The sequence below is a fragment of the Marmota flaviventris genome, chromosome 6 (genome assembly GCF_047511675.1).
Source record: "Marmota flaviventris isolate mMarFla1 chromosome 6, mMarFla1.hap1, whole genome shotgun sequence".
In the NCBI taxonomy this organism is placed as follows: Eukaryota; Metazoa; Chordata; class Mammalia; order Rodentia; family Sciuridae; genus Marmota; species Marmota flaviventris.
Genome location: NC_092503.1, coordinates 128422067 through 128436555, shown reverse-complemented (window position 1 = coordinate 128436555; position 14489 = coordinate 128422067). Strand labels below are relative to the sequence as shown.

Below are 14489 nucleotides of genomic sequence, written 5' to 3'. Positions count from 1 at the left end.
TTTTAAAAAATATTTTTAGTAGTAGATGGACACAATACCTTCATTTTATTTATTTTTGTATGTGCTAAGGCTCAAACTCAGTGCCTCCCACATGCCAGGCAAGTGCTCTACCATTGAGCTAACAGCTCCAGCCTTTTTTTTTTTTGTTGTTCTTTGATTTGATATAGATTCAATTATGCTTATATTCATTGTGAGTTTTTTTTTTTTTTTTTTTTTGGTGGTGTTGGGGATTGAATCCAGGGCTTTGAGCATGCTAGGCAAGCACTCTACCTATTGAGCTATTTCCCCCACCTGGTTGCTGTTGTGGTGTTTTTTTTTTTTTTTAATAATTGTTTTCTTGGAATGTCTTCTTCTAAAGGATAATTTCCCAGAACTTTATGGTAGAAAGTTAGGTTATTTATTTAATTAATTTACTTTTTGGTGCTGAGCATTGAACTCAAGGCTTCAACATGTGCTAGGCAAACACTCTACCCCTGAGTCACCTAGCCACATTTCTCATCTAACATAGGAAAGAAAAATCCAAAAAGCATTTGCTATTTAGAGTTTAAATGTATATAACTAAGGATAGAAGCCAATCTTAAAAGCTTACATACTGTGTGACTTCAGTTACATTACATTCTGAAAAAGGCACACTAAGGAGACAATGAAAAGGTCAGTGGTTGCCAGGGGTTGGGCAACAGAGGATGAATAGGCACAGCACAGAGGATTTTTAGGGCATTGAAAACACTTTGTATGATACTACAATAGTGGTTACTTATTATTATACATTTGTCCAAACTCATAGAATGTTTAAACCAAAAGTGAACTTTTATGTAAACCATCGATTTTGGGTGATAATGATATGTCAATGTAGGCTGCTCACTTGTAAAAAATGTACCACTCTGGTTGGAGATGTTGATAGTGATGGGCTGGCCTGTGCATGTATGGCAATAAAAGGGTTCATGGGAAATCTCTCTGTGCCTTTAGCTCAATTTTTCGGTGAACCTAAAACTGCTTTAAAATATACCATCTATTAAAAATATTTACCACTGCCTCAAACTTTGAAATATATATTTTGGGCTTACTCTTACTACTTTTGTATATTGAATATTTTCCATTCAAATTTCTTCTGCTAAACATTATATTGAGGGGCTGGGGATGTGGCTCGCCTGGCATGCGTGCGGCCCGGGTTCGATCCTCAGAACCACATACAAACAAAGATGTTGTGTCCGCCAAAAACTAAAAAATAAATATTAAAATTCTCTCTCTCTTAAAAAAAAAAAACATTATATTGAACTATAACATAATAAAGACATATTATTGAAAGATAACAGAAATACATTTTGGAAAATAGGATACATTAAAATGTTTGTGACTCTTCATAATTTTAAAAATTAAAACGTTTAAATATAGGTGACACAGCTATAAGAAGAGGCAAATGCTGATATCAGTCAAAATTGCTTTGCAGTAATTTTATTTTCAGACTCATATTTAAGTTCATCCATTCAACAAGCACTACAGTAACTGTTCTAAAGGTTTGAAATACATGAGTGGACAAAACAGTTCAAATCTAATTTTAACAGTTCAACCACTAATTCTGATTAACTAGTGCTTCCATTTTATTTATCTTTTCTCTTCGTACACTGAAGAAGATAAACATCATATTCAACCTGATCTGTACCCCAAACATGACGAGTTTTCCCAACAAACTAAGCTGTGATTCAGACAACAGTTTCAGGGTCTACAGGGACGAATCAAAGAGAAGAGTCCGCCACAGGTCCTAGAAGGGCAAGAGGCAGGTTGCCATGGAGACCACGGAGTGGAAAGGCTCAGAGCCTAGGTAGTGTGGGAGCTGGGGTGGGGTCCCGGTTTCTTTTATTTCACTTGGAAGTGTGGGGGGCCTTTGGACTCCCTCGGGCCGATGGCCTGGAAGTCCGGACCTGAAAAACCAGCGGAAAACACGAGGCTTCAGGGCAAGGTGTGGGACTATGGTGAAGGGCGGCTCGCCCGGGTCGCCAGCCCTGCGGCTGCGGGTGAGATGAGGTGGGGTGCGGTGTCGCGGGTTCCGCCTGTCGACACATTTTTTTCGTTTCCCTTCTCTTCTGTTTTTCTCTCTTCCATTTGCTCCTCTTTTTAAAAGCCATCCTTTAATATTAAACGGTTTTTTAAAAAAATTTTTATTTGGCAAACACTTGAATATAGCGTGCTTATTTCTGGGTCAGGTCTTGTGCTTTTATATTGTATGAATGAATTTAATTCTTAAAAATCCAGTGTGTGTGTTGGAGGGGTATCTGTCATTACCCTGGTTTTTACATGCGCACACTTAAACCTAGAGAAGGTAATAAACTTGCCTATGGTGAAAATGCAGGTAAACTGAGGTTAAGTAAACCTATGCGGGCTGGTGCCACCACTCTGCGTTCTTAGTCACAATACTAATCCGCCAGCACCAATCCCAAAATTCTTATTAGAACTGTAGTTTTCTTCATTTTAGCCAATATCTTTTCCTTTTGGACTGCTCTAGTCATTTGTGTCTTTAATTATTGATGTGGTACTTTTCTTCTGATATTTTCTCAAGAAAAGATAATAATGTGAAATGCAGAGCAGAGCCTCTGAACTTTCCTGGTGTTGAAAGTCATGCTGCCGATGGACACAAAATGCAGTGTGCTCCCTGGTTCAAGATGTCAGCTACTCTGGAGAAACTCTTTTTTTTTTTTTTTTCCGGTGGTTCTGGGGATCAAACCCCAGGGCTTTGTGCATGTATGAATGAACTATATCCCCAGCCTGAAACCATTTATTTTTTTGATCAGTGTTCACAAGGGGTTTGGCTCACTTGAGGAGCCCTTTCTTCTTGAGAAGGACCAGGATGTCTTCCCTGGAAAGACAGGATTGGATGCGGGTACAGGATTCTCTTACCAGAGAGGAGGTCATAGGAATGAGAGGAGATGGAGAACAAGATCTGAATGGAGAACAGGTAAGAGGAGGCAGTGTCTCTACTGACCAGGGGAGAGAAACAATCAAAGTTATGTCTTTCTTCAGGGATAAGGGAAGTAGGGGCAAAGGTTCTCTGTTGAGATTTTCCCATAACCTCTTTGTTTTGACTATATTGATTCAACTTTCTAGTTGAATGCTTTTGTAGGAAAGAATATGAATCTTCTTCTTATAAGATGAAATAAAAATATTATTTCCCTTTTCTCTGCAGTCCATTTAATCCTATATTTCTTCCTTTTTGATAACATTTCTACATCTAGACTCTATCCAGTGCCCAGGAAGGGAAGAATGTAGCACATGAGAAGATTTTGGCATCAGCCTTGGATTCACCAGTTATCCAGCATTGGCCTGGGGTTATCCAACCTGAAAATGTCATCCCTATTTCTTGGGTTCTACAAGAAAAGTCAGGTGGGGAGCTAGCAGGCATGCTTCTGTTTATGGGAGAGAGTTGTTGTAGTTCAGTGGAAATGAGCTGATATAAATAACTAACTGATTTCTAGATGTTACACACATTAGAATTTTAAAAATAAAACTAAGCAAACATTGGCCTGAAAGTGACTAAAAGCTACTCCTTAGATGTTTCTGAGGCAGTCCCACCTTGCTTTGGCTCGGGAGACTGGCCACCTTATTTCCTAAGGCAGGGAGTTGGCAATTTCCAGCCTACAGATCAAATGGAACCAAATACTTCTTTTTGTATGGCCCCTGAATTAAGAGTGTATTTTATGTTTTTAAATGGTTGGAAAAAAGCCACCACAGAATTATAATATTTTAAGACATTGAAAATTATGAAACTTCTAATTTCAGTGTCCATACATTTTACTGGAACACAGCTGTGCTTTTTTTGTTTACATATTGCTTTAATGCTATAATAACAGAATTGAATTACATGGTGGGCTTATCTGATCAGTTTAGGCAGGGATCCCTTGCTTAGGACCCAACCTAAGGGGGTTGTTTTACTTCTATCCTCATAGGACTTCTTATTGTCAGAATTCTTTCAGAGAATTAGACTAAGAGAAATTTTAGTTGGATAATTATTATTTTTTAGAATAGTAAATAAATGATCTACACCCAATGGTTTTTTTAAAGATAAAATAGTAACATGTGTAATAAAATTAAATGTATTACCAAACATTTGATGAAATTCAAAAGCTCCAAACTGTTGATGCAATTGAATATGTTCTGTAGGCCATCATCTGGTGGACCTTTGGACTAATTAGGACTCACATATCCAAGAGAGGAGACACCAGCTTTCAGTTAAATAACTTTTCTCATCTTGTACACTTGAAGCAGATGATAAACAATTTATCTATTTATTTATTCATTCACTTAATTTATATGTTCATTTGTAGAGCACATACTGAGTGTATTTGAAGTGTCAGATAGCTATATGGGCAGTAAAGATGCAAAATTGAAGGCTATTTGATTCCTGCCCTAAAGACATTTTAGTCTGGTTGGGAAAACAGAAGAAAATTTGGGAAAACAGAAGAAAATCTGTGACAACAGTCCACTGTGAAAGAAACATGTAGAGGATGCTGTGGGACTGGGGGTAGAAAGAATAGATGGTCTTTGTGGCTGGAGTATGGATATAGGGTACATAAGAGAGAATGGTTCATAGTTTGGATAACTGAATAGATAGAAATGTGCTATTCACTAAGTTTGGCAACATAGATTGAGGTAATGATCAGTTTGAATCTAAAGATGAATTTGCAAAGATGAACATGCAAAGATGTCCATGTATTCAATACCTGAGTTTTAGTTTAGTAAAGTGATTTGGATTAGAAAAATGGATTTGAGAATCATCTGCTTAAGTTGAAGCTGCTAATGTAAATGAAGTAATGTAGGGAGAAATTGTTGAGTGAGAATGGCAGAGGGGCAAGGATGGATACCTTAAATTCACTTAAGTTTAACAGGTGAGTAGAAGAAAAGCTACTGTTGAAGAAGACTAAGTAGGAAAACAGAGAAGTAGAAGGAACTTTAAAAAAAATTCTTGTTTAGTTGTAGATGGACACAATACCTTTATTTTATTTTATTTTTCATGTGTTGCTGAGGTTTGAATCTAGTGCCTCACACATGCTCGGCAAATGCTCTATCACTGATCCCCAGCCCCAACCCAGAAAAGTAGAAGGAACTTTATGAAACAGCAAGAAAGAAGTCAGAAGGAAAAAGGAAGAGAATGGTCCATGGTGACATATATCACAGAGGTCAAAGAAGGGTGACATTGTACTGGTGGTAGATGAGGTTCTACAAAAGTGTTTGAAGAAGGAGCCCAAAATGTGATTACTGAGTTTGATGCCTTCACTTTGAGAATATTACTGTTCAGACCTGAAGAGAGGCTAGATAGATGGTAAATTAGAGTTCAGGATTTGTGAAGATATGAATTTGGAAATGAAAGTGTGGAATAATGTTAGTGTTTGAATGGGTTTCTAAGTTCCAGAGATAGGAAAATGATTGATTGTGGACCAGTGGACTAACTAACACCTGATGATAGGTGCCCACTGTGTTAGTCACCTTTTTGTCACTGTGACAAAATGCCTGAGAAAATAAATTTAGAAGAGAAAATATTTATCTTGGCTTACAAGATTCAGAAGTTTCAATCCATAGTCACTGGATATCATTGATTCTGGGCCTGTGGTGAGGTAGAACATCATGACAGGCAGGATATGGTAGAACAAAACTTATTTTATGGCAGTAAGAGAGAAGGAAAGGGTGAGGGAGAAGGAAGAGGGGAAGAAGGAAGAAGAAAGAAGAGAGAGAAAAGGGGCAGGAACTTCCAGGCTGTGCCCCCACTGACCTACTTCCTCTAAATAGACTCTGCCTCCTACAATTTCTATTGCTTCCCAATAGTCCATTCAATTAGGAACCCATCAGTGGATTAATCTGTTAATGAAATCAAAACCTTCATGATGCAGTCACTTTCCCAAAACCTCTGAATATTGCTGCTTAGGGGACCAAGGCTTCAACACATGAACCTTGGGGTACATTCCAGATCTAAACTATAACAGTGACAATGAAGTACAAAACAACTAATAAGTGACTCTTAAGGGTTCAGAATGAGCTAGCCATACCAAAATGATGGTGGGGGAAAAAAGGAAGTTCTTCAAGAAAGCAATTGAGGTTTTAAATTCTGTAAGGCTTTTTGAATAGCGCATGATTCTATTACATACTACTTGGTATCTCTTCTAATTTTAATAGAAGAGGTTATGCCACAGTAGATGTAGAGAGGAAAGTATCTGATTAGAAAAGCAAAGGAAGGAGATTGATGAATTCTAGGATGCAGATAATTCTAGGAGTTTGGTTTATGAAGTCTGAATTTTTACAATGGACACTGTCAAAGATAACATAGCCAGATATAAGTTAAAGGGGTGAAAATGTTTTATTCAGTAATTACTGACAGTAGGGGAAAGGGCTGAACTCCATTCTGACTTGGGTGTTTTAAGCATGTGTGTGGGGTGTAAAGGGGATCAGTGGAGCTAGAAAAATGAAAAATACAAAGGATTAGTCACTGTAAATAAGATTAGGTCAGCTGTTTTTCAGCTGGTACCATCAAAGTTAGAATTCTAGCCTTATAATGTAGTCTAGAAGACACAGGAAACTCATTCGTTTTTTATTTTTTAATTCTTTTGTGGTGCTGGGGATTGAACCCAGAGCCTTGTGCATGCAAGGCAAGCACTCTACCAACTGACTTATATCACTAGCCCAACTTATCCCTGTTGATGATAACATTAGGAAGGAATGGCTCTCTGGTCCTTGAGAGATACTTCTGAGTTGCAAGAGATAAAATTTTAAATCTTTTTGTGGTAAATGCCCTAAGGGACGTTGGCACCTATCACCAGGTTTTAGCTAGAATAAATAGTAAATTATCCTGGCAGTGTTGAGTTTTCTCAGGCAGATATTTTAGTAGAGAGACAGGGTCATCATAGAGACATACCTTCTGTTGCTGGAAGCTATGCTAGAGTTTGGTCAATAATTTTATGCAGGGGTTTGGGTAACGACCTTAGTACTGATAATTCTGTAGTTCTCAGAAGCAGTCACTTGTAAAAAAAAAAAAAAGTAGTGGCCATCTGGCCAGTGAACTCTTTGCTTGAGGGCTACTCCAGGAGAGCATACTTTTTTTCTGCTTTCTCAGAGGAGATGTACTGTGAATTGTGTGTGTGGAGGGATATAGAAAGTAGAGGGTTAGGGTATGGGTAGAAGAGGAAAGGCTTGTTACAGATGGCAGGAGGACTATGGACAAAGCCTTAGAGGAAAAGCCTTAAGCGTATATGTGAGGGTTGGTGATCATTTTAGCTTGTAAATGCAGATTGAATGCTCTGATGAAAAAATGGGGTAAGAAATTACCAGAGAAGCAAATTGAGTTGAGAGTATCAGTGGAGTTTTAGTTTTAGTTTTTAGAACACATTTGAATAGGGTTCCTGGATTCAAAGGAAATTTATTGGCAAGAGGGACTTTTATTGAACAATTGGTCCATATTGACTACACTGATTACTTTCGTTCCTCTCAGTGTCTTCCACCCCTGAATCTGCCTTAGATCATGAGAACTGCCAAGAAGACAGAGCACAGGAAGAAGTGCCATTGGTCAGCAATCCCCAGGTGAGTTTTGGTTTCCTTTCTTCTGGAGAGTATTATTCTCTGAATAAACCAGTTATACCCACTTGAATCAAAGTGTGAAATATGATATATCAAGAACTATGTAATGTTTTGAACAGCCAACAATAAAAAATTAAAAAAAAAAAAGAAAAAAAAAACAGTTATAATTTAAACCTTCAATCAAAGTGGTCTTTGACCATATAGCTTTAAAATTTAGATGTTTAATCCTCACTTAAAGAAGGTTTATTTGATTATTTAAGCCTGCCTTTTGATTTTATACCAATCCCTTTACTGTTTTCTATATTGTCTCCTGCCACTCCTTTCATAATCTTAATGAAAGTGATAGCATTTTAACAAAATCTCCTTGTTTATTTTATGAAGTCATTATGGGATTATTCCCAGGACAGCAAGTGTTTGTTGTTTCAGAAGCTGGTGATGTTTGAGGACATAGCTGTGTACTTTACCCAGAAGGAATGGATGTGTTTAATTCCTGCTCAGAGGGACCTCTATAGGAATGTGATGCTGGAGAATTATCAGAATTTGCTTTCTCTAGGTAAAGAATTTTATTCACTTACTTTGGTTCTGCTTTACTTTTTCAACTCATCCAGAAAGAATTTTGTTTTCTTCAGTGAAAAGTGGATAGTCGAGTTATATGTGTCTTTGCCTTTCAGGGACAGGAAACTGATTCTCTGATTTGGTTTCCTTCTGCCTTGTGATATGTTTGTATACTTTTTTGTTGTAGGGTGGTTTGTTGGGGATATTATGTATCCAGAAAAGTAACATATATGTTATAAACGTGCAGTTTGCTGAATTTTCAGAGTAAAAACTCTCCCATATAGTCACCCAACATTAAGAAATACAACTTTGTCTGAACTTAAGAAGCATGTCCCTTTGTGTCTGCTTCAGATAGTACTTCTACTCTACCTTCCTACCTCCACTTAAGTTAACAATTTTACTGACTTCTAACATGATTGGTTAATTTTGCCTGTTTTTGAATTTTAGATAAATAGAATTAAACAACATGTCATCTTTTGGGTTTTGCTTCTTACATTCAACATTATATTTGTAAGATTTATTAATTTGTTGCCAGAGATTGAAGTTACTCATTCTCATTACTTATATTATTCCATTGTGTGAAAATTTTACTATAAAGAGACATTTGAGTTATTTTTAGATTTGATTCTTACAGTGCTGCTGTGAATATGGCTTTTCTTGAAAATATACATGTATTTTTGTTGTTTATAACTAGGAATGAAATTGTAGGGTCATAACATATGCCAAACAAAGTAGTTGTACATATTTATATCCCAGCAGCAATATTAATGCTTGGTACTGTCTTTTCATTTTAGCCATATGGTGGATGTATAATGGTATTGTGTGTGTTTTATTTGCATTTCACTGAGTAATTAAGTTGATCACTTTTTATTTAGATTTGTTTTATTGAATACCTATTTTGTCATGTTTATAATTAGTTTCTGTCCTTTTTTTCTTGATTTGTAGAGTTGTTTATATGTTTTGATGCTCTGAGGACATTTTTAGTCCATCTATTACTTTACTCCCAGCTTTTCTATCTCCTCTGATCTTTATTGACCTCTTAACTGCCTGTAAGTTTAGGATTAGGCTTTGGAGTAGTTTTATTTTACTTTCTAGGTAATTGTATCTTGTTATCTCCTTGCAAGGAGCACTTCAATTTCCCAAACCTGTTGTGATCTCCCAGCTTGAACAAGGTCAGGAGTCGTATATTCTTGATCCACAGGGAGCTGGGTTAAGAGTGGCTCCAAGAAGCTCCTGTGTAGGTATGTGAACCATAAAGAATCTGAGAGTTTCTACCTTATCTTTTCCTTTGTCTTTTTACCTAAGGACATATCATATAGCTCCTTCCCAGTTATATCTTTCATTTAAAATCTTTAGGAGGAAAAACCAAAAAACCTACACCCTGGTTTCAACCTGTATCTTTAAAAGTATATGAATCCCTTGCATCCTGGCTGACTGTATTTTTTTACCACTTTAGATAAAACTTTATAATCTCCATTTTGTTCATTCTCTTAACCTACAATTCTTAGTGTAATGGGATCTTCAATTCAGTCTTCTTTGATATTCTCCAGCTTTGCTTTCAAAAACATATTTGGCCTATTTTTATAAATTATTTTTCTGAGTGACATCTAAGGACCACCTACATATGAAACAATGGGAATGCTTATCGACAAGATATTACCTGGGGCAAGCTAGAATCTGTGCTTTTATGAGCTTCCAATATGATATGCCCATTAAAGTTTGAAAAACATTATTCTAAACTATGAGCTTCTTGGAGAGGCTGTAATCATCACCAGAACATATGCTGTATAATTCATGTTTAATAAATGTTTATTGTAGGAACACAGAAGAAGCCCATAGGTATACTAGTTTCTTAATCTAGGTGTGAGGGCAATGATTAGAATTTATGGATATGATCATTGCAATGACATTGTCCTTATGTTAAGGATAAACCTATTTTGGATTTTGATGAAAAGATTATTCATGGACATAAAATAGGTAAAGTTTATGGTAAAAAAAGTTAGATAAAATAGATACATGACCCAATTATCTGAAAGTTAATAAAATAGCATATATAACTATTTAGTTAATACAGGGTAGCAAAATACTTTCTAAGAGAATTAAAAAACAACTCAGTTCTGGTTTGACCAGAGTTGAATCAGAGTTAATCAGGGGAGGTTTCCTGTAGGAAGGGAGTTTAGTGATTTTCTGTAGGAGAGAAGTTTTGAATTATATTTTGAAAGAAAATACTGAAAATAATCTAATAGCTTGAAGAGATTGTGTTTAAAGTGAGATATGTAACATTAGGGTAGGTTGAACTGATTTGTTGAATTTTATTTCATCCTGAGTCCTTATGGTGGTATCATTTGAGATATAACCTATAATTTTAGCTCTACTAAGTTCAATTTGGAGGGTACTCTGAAGGTGTAAATCCCTATTTTTTATAAGCTTAGATTTTTCCATTCACCATTTTGCCTATATGTGGGTGTGTGTATGTGTATGTATATGTAGCACAGGTTGTGAATATGATGAATATGGAATATGTATCTACACACATATACATATATATTTGCTATTACTTACATGTATATGTAAATTAGAAATATATATATATATATATATATATATATATATGTATATATATAATTTTTTTTCTTTTTTTGTGGTAGTGGGGATTGAACTCAGGTCCTTATACATGCTATGCAGGCACCTACCACTGAGCTACATCTCCAGCCCTTTTTAAACATTTTATTTTATTTTGAGATGGGTCTCACTAAGTTTCCCACGCTAGTCTTGCCATCATCCTACCTCAGCTTCCTGAGTAGCTGGGATTATAGGTATGTGCCACTGTGCCTGGCCTGACCCAGTATTTTTTAAAATTAATTTTGTCTCGATTCTTTCCCCATAGATTTAAACAATATTTTGGTTTGAAATGTTTTATCACAACTCATCGTACTTTTTCCACATAATCAATCTTTTATTTATTTATTTATTTATTGCTACAGCTACACAAGTGCAATAAACAAGTGACACCACCCCCCCCCCCCCCCACGCCCTTTCCTTTCTTTTTTAAAGATCCAGGTGTTAGAACCAAGATTGGGGATGAAAAATCAACTGAAAAACTAATGTTTGAAAATAAGGAGGCACACTGGGTCATGAAAAGTACCCAGAAGAATCAGTGTGGAAAATCCATAGGAGAAACACTGAAAAATAAGAATGAAAATTCTAGGAAGGTGAATGACAAAGCTAAGAAAATTATGATGGATGTGTCAGAACTAAAAGGTAAAGATCTAAAGGAAAGTTTGACTGAAAACTTGGAATATGTCATATGTAAGAGAGTTCCTAATGGGTGTAGTTTCTGTGAATGTAGCACAGGTTGTGAAAATACCTGTTGGCAGTCAGACCTTATTCTTCATGAGGAAATGCATGTCAAAGAGAAAGCTTGTGAATGTGATGAATGTGGAAAAGGTTTCAGGGTGTCCTCAGCTCTTACCTTACATAAAAGAATCCACAGTGGTGAGAAGCCTTACACATGTGATGACTGTGGGAAAGCCTTCAGCCAGAGCTCTGCCCTAACCCAACATAAAAGAATCCACAGTGGGGAGAGACCATATATGTGTGACCAGTGCCACAAAGCCTTCAATGGGAGCTCAGATCTTATTAAACACAAGAGAATTCACACTGGAGAGAAACCTTATGAATGTGGGGACTGTGGGAAGTCCTTTAGGAATATCTCGGCCCTCACTGAACATCACCGAATCCATACTGGAGAGAAACCTTTCGAATGTAATGAATGCTGGAAGGCCTTCAGTAGCAGGTCAGCACTTTCTCAGCATAAAGGGATTCACAATGGAGGGAAGCCCTATGAATGCAGTGACTGTGGAAAAACCTTCAAGACAAGGAATTGTCTTACCATGCATCAGAAAATTCACACTGGGGAGAAGCCTTATGAATGTAGTGAATGTGGCAAGGCCTTCCAGTTTAGGCACTGCCTTACCATGCATCAGAGGATCCACACTGGAGAGAAACCCTATGAATGTACAGAGTGTGGGAAGGCCTTTAGTGGTAGTTCAGACCTTACCAAACACAAGAGAATCCACACTGGAGAAAAGCCTTACCAGTGTGCTGAGTGTGGGAAGGCTTTCAGTTGCAGCTCTGACCTTACCAAACATAAAATAATTCACACTGGGGAGAAACCATATAGTTGTAATCAGTGTGGAAAGGCCTTTGGTGGGAAGTCAGACCTTACCAAACATAAACGAATCCACACTGGGGAGAAGCCTTATGAGTGTCAAGAGTGTGGAAAAGCCTTCAGTTATAGCTCAGGCCTTAGACACCACAAGAAAGTCCATAATGGAGAGAAACCCTTTGAATGTAATGAGTGTGGGAAGACCTTTCATCAAAGCTCAGAACTCAATGTACACAAAAGACTCCACACGGGAGAAAAACCATATAAATGTGAAAAGTGTGGGAAAACTTTCAGGGTGAGCTCAGATCTCAATGGGCATAAAATAAGAAAGCATACTAAGGAGAAATCCCCTGAGTTTGCAGATGAAAAATCATTGAGTCCAATATGCTTTCCTCAACCTTATGCACATCTACCTCCTTGCAGCAGTTGATACCAAGGAGACCTTACTTTATGGAGATATAACCCTGATTAATATTGTATCTTGCCTATTGTTATTCTCATTGCTCTTACCTTACCCTACTTTTCCCCCATAGCTTTTAATAACTAATAATATATTTTATTCATGCTATTTATTTGTATGTATATTATCTTACTACTTTGTTAGAGTATAAACTCCACGCAGGCAGGAAACCTTATCTTTTGTTAACTGATGTATTATTATTCTAAGCCACTAGAATCTTGGCTGATAAATGGCAGGAGGTTGTGGGGGTGAAGTGGAGTGGGGGAGGAGGAAAGAAACTCAATAAATAGTTTTGAATGAAATTAATTCCTTGGTTTCCATGATATGCTGTTTCTTGGTTCCCCTTTTGTGTTTCCAGTTGTTTTTCCCCTTTGTCTTTGTTGACTACTATTGGTCCCCTCATCCATAAAATGTGGCTGTATATCATTATGCTCTGTTATTTAAGAAAAGAGTCTTCATTGTCTGCATTGCCTAGTTGCCTGTATATTCTCCTAACCTTCACAACAATCTTGTTTGACAAAATATTACTCTGTTCTCACCTTTATGTCTATAATGTGTTTAATGTAAATAAACTATACACATGCTATTTCTGTATTAGATTGGGCATTTCAAGGCATTATCATGGAAGGGAAAAAATAAATGTGTTTATGCCATTCTCTTATCTGAAGGTCAAGAAAGAAAGAGGTTCTTTTATCTCAAGAATGTGAGCAAAAAATATCAATACTGTATTTAAAATCTATACTAAATCCATTTTTTAAAAAAACATGTAGGTAGTTCCCTGTGTGTACTATTGCATCCTTATAGTATGGACTCTAGACACACTTTACAGAGCAGTCAACAATATTCTTTAGAAATGCAGATTAGGTAATGTACTTAAAATTCTCCAGTGGCTTCTTGTCACTTTTTCCTCCTTTTTAAATGGAACATTTTGTCGCATTTGCTAATTTCTTCCTGAACCATTTTAAAATAAGTTTAAGATATACCACCTATCCCCAAACACTTCAGTATGTCTCTCCTGAGAATAAGCATATTTTTTCATAATTGTAATGTCACTTTTATTCCTAAAAAATGATTTATACCTTATTGAATTATAAATTACAACAAATATCTTACCTATATTCAAATTTCCTTGTTGTCTTTAAAAGTCTTTTAAGCTGTTTTTTCCCCCCATCAGAATTCAATTAGGGTATACACTTTGCAACCACTACATTTTTTTTTTTTTTAGTTTATTTTGATCTAGAATCATGCTGTCTATTACTGTAGTCAATAGCCACATGTCTGCTGAGCACAAATAGAATCATGCTGTCTATTACTGTAGTCAGTAGCCACATGTCTGCTGAGCACAAGTGAAAATGGCTAGTCTGAATTAAAATGCGTGACAAGTGTAAAATACATAATCAGTTTTGATTTCATGTAGAAAATAAAATTCTTAATTTTAATGTTGATTAATGCTGATATAATAATTTGGATATATGGGTTGAATAAAATATAATTAAAATCAATTTCAGCAATTTTTACTTTTGGCACTAGAAAACTTAAAATACATATGTAGCTTATAGTTGTTGCTTACATGGTATTTCTATGGGATATTGTGAATCTAGAACAATGGACTCACTTTCTCTTTTATGACATTAACTTTTTGAAGAATTTAGGCAAGTTATCTTGTTAGAACATCCCATATTCTGAATTCTCACTCTTAGAATAAAAATCATGATCTATAAAGTAAAAGGCGCTGCCTGCATTGTTGTTTCT

At 36.3% G+C, this 14489-nt stretch overlaps 1 protein-coding gene across 1 annotated transcript; it reads left to right on the top strand.

Moving 5' to 3' along the window:
* The first annotated feature begins 1900 nt into the window (after window positions 1-1900).
* LOC114080552 (zinc finger protein 345-like) lies at window positions 1901-12707 on the top strand. The gene is made up of 4 exons (XM_071613854.1): window positions 1901-2012; window positions 7469-7557; window positions 7957-8107; window positions 11164-12707. The coding sequence occupies exons 1-4, from the start codon at window positions 1901-1903 to the stop codon at window positions 12705-12707; spliced, it is 1896 nt and encodes a 631-aa protein (XP_071469955.1).
* Window positions 12708-14489: the final 1782 nt, after the last annotated feature.

What these genes read in the sequence shown, in the direction of transcription:
- LOC114080552 (XM_071613854.1), top strand. Translation starts at nt 1,901, where the DNA reads ATGGCCTGGAAGTCCGGACCTGAAAAACCAGCGGAAAACACGAGGCTT. An exon ending in CGCCAGCCCTGCGGCTGCGG is followed by an intron (nt 2,013 to 7,468) that starts GTGAGATGAGGT and finishes CGTTCCTCTCAG; the next exon opens with TGTCTTCCACCCCTGAATCT. An exon ending in CATTGGTCAGCAATCCCCAG is followed by an intron (nt 7,558 to 7,956) that starts GTGAGTTTTGGT and finishes GATTATTCCCAG; the next exon opens with GACAGCAAGTGTTTGTTGTT.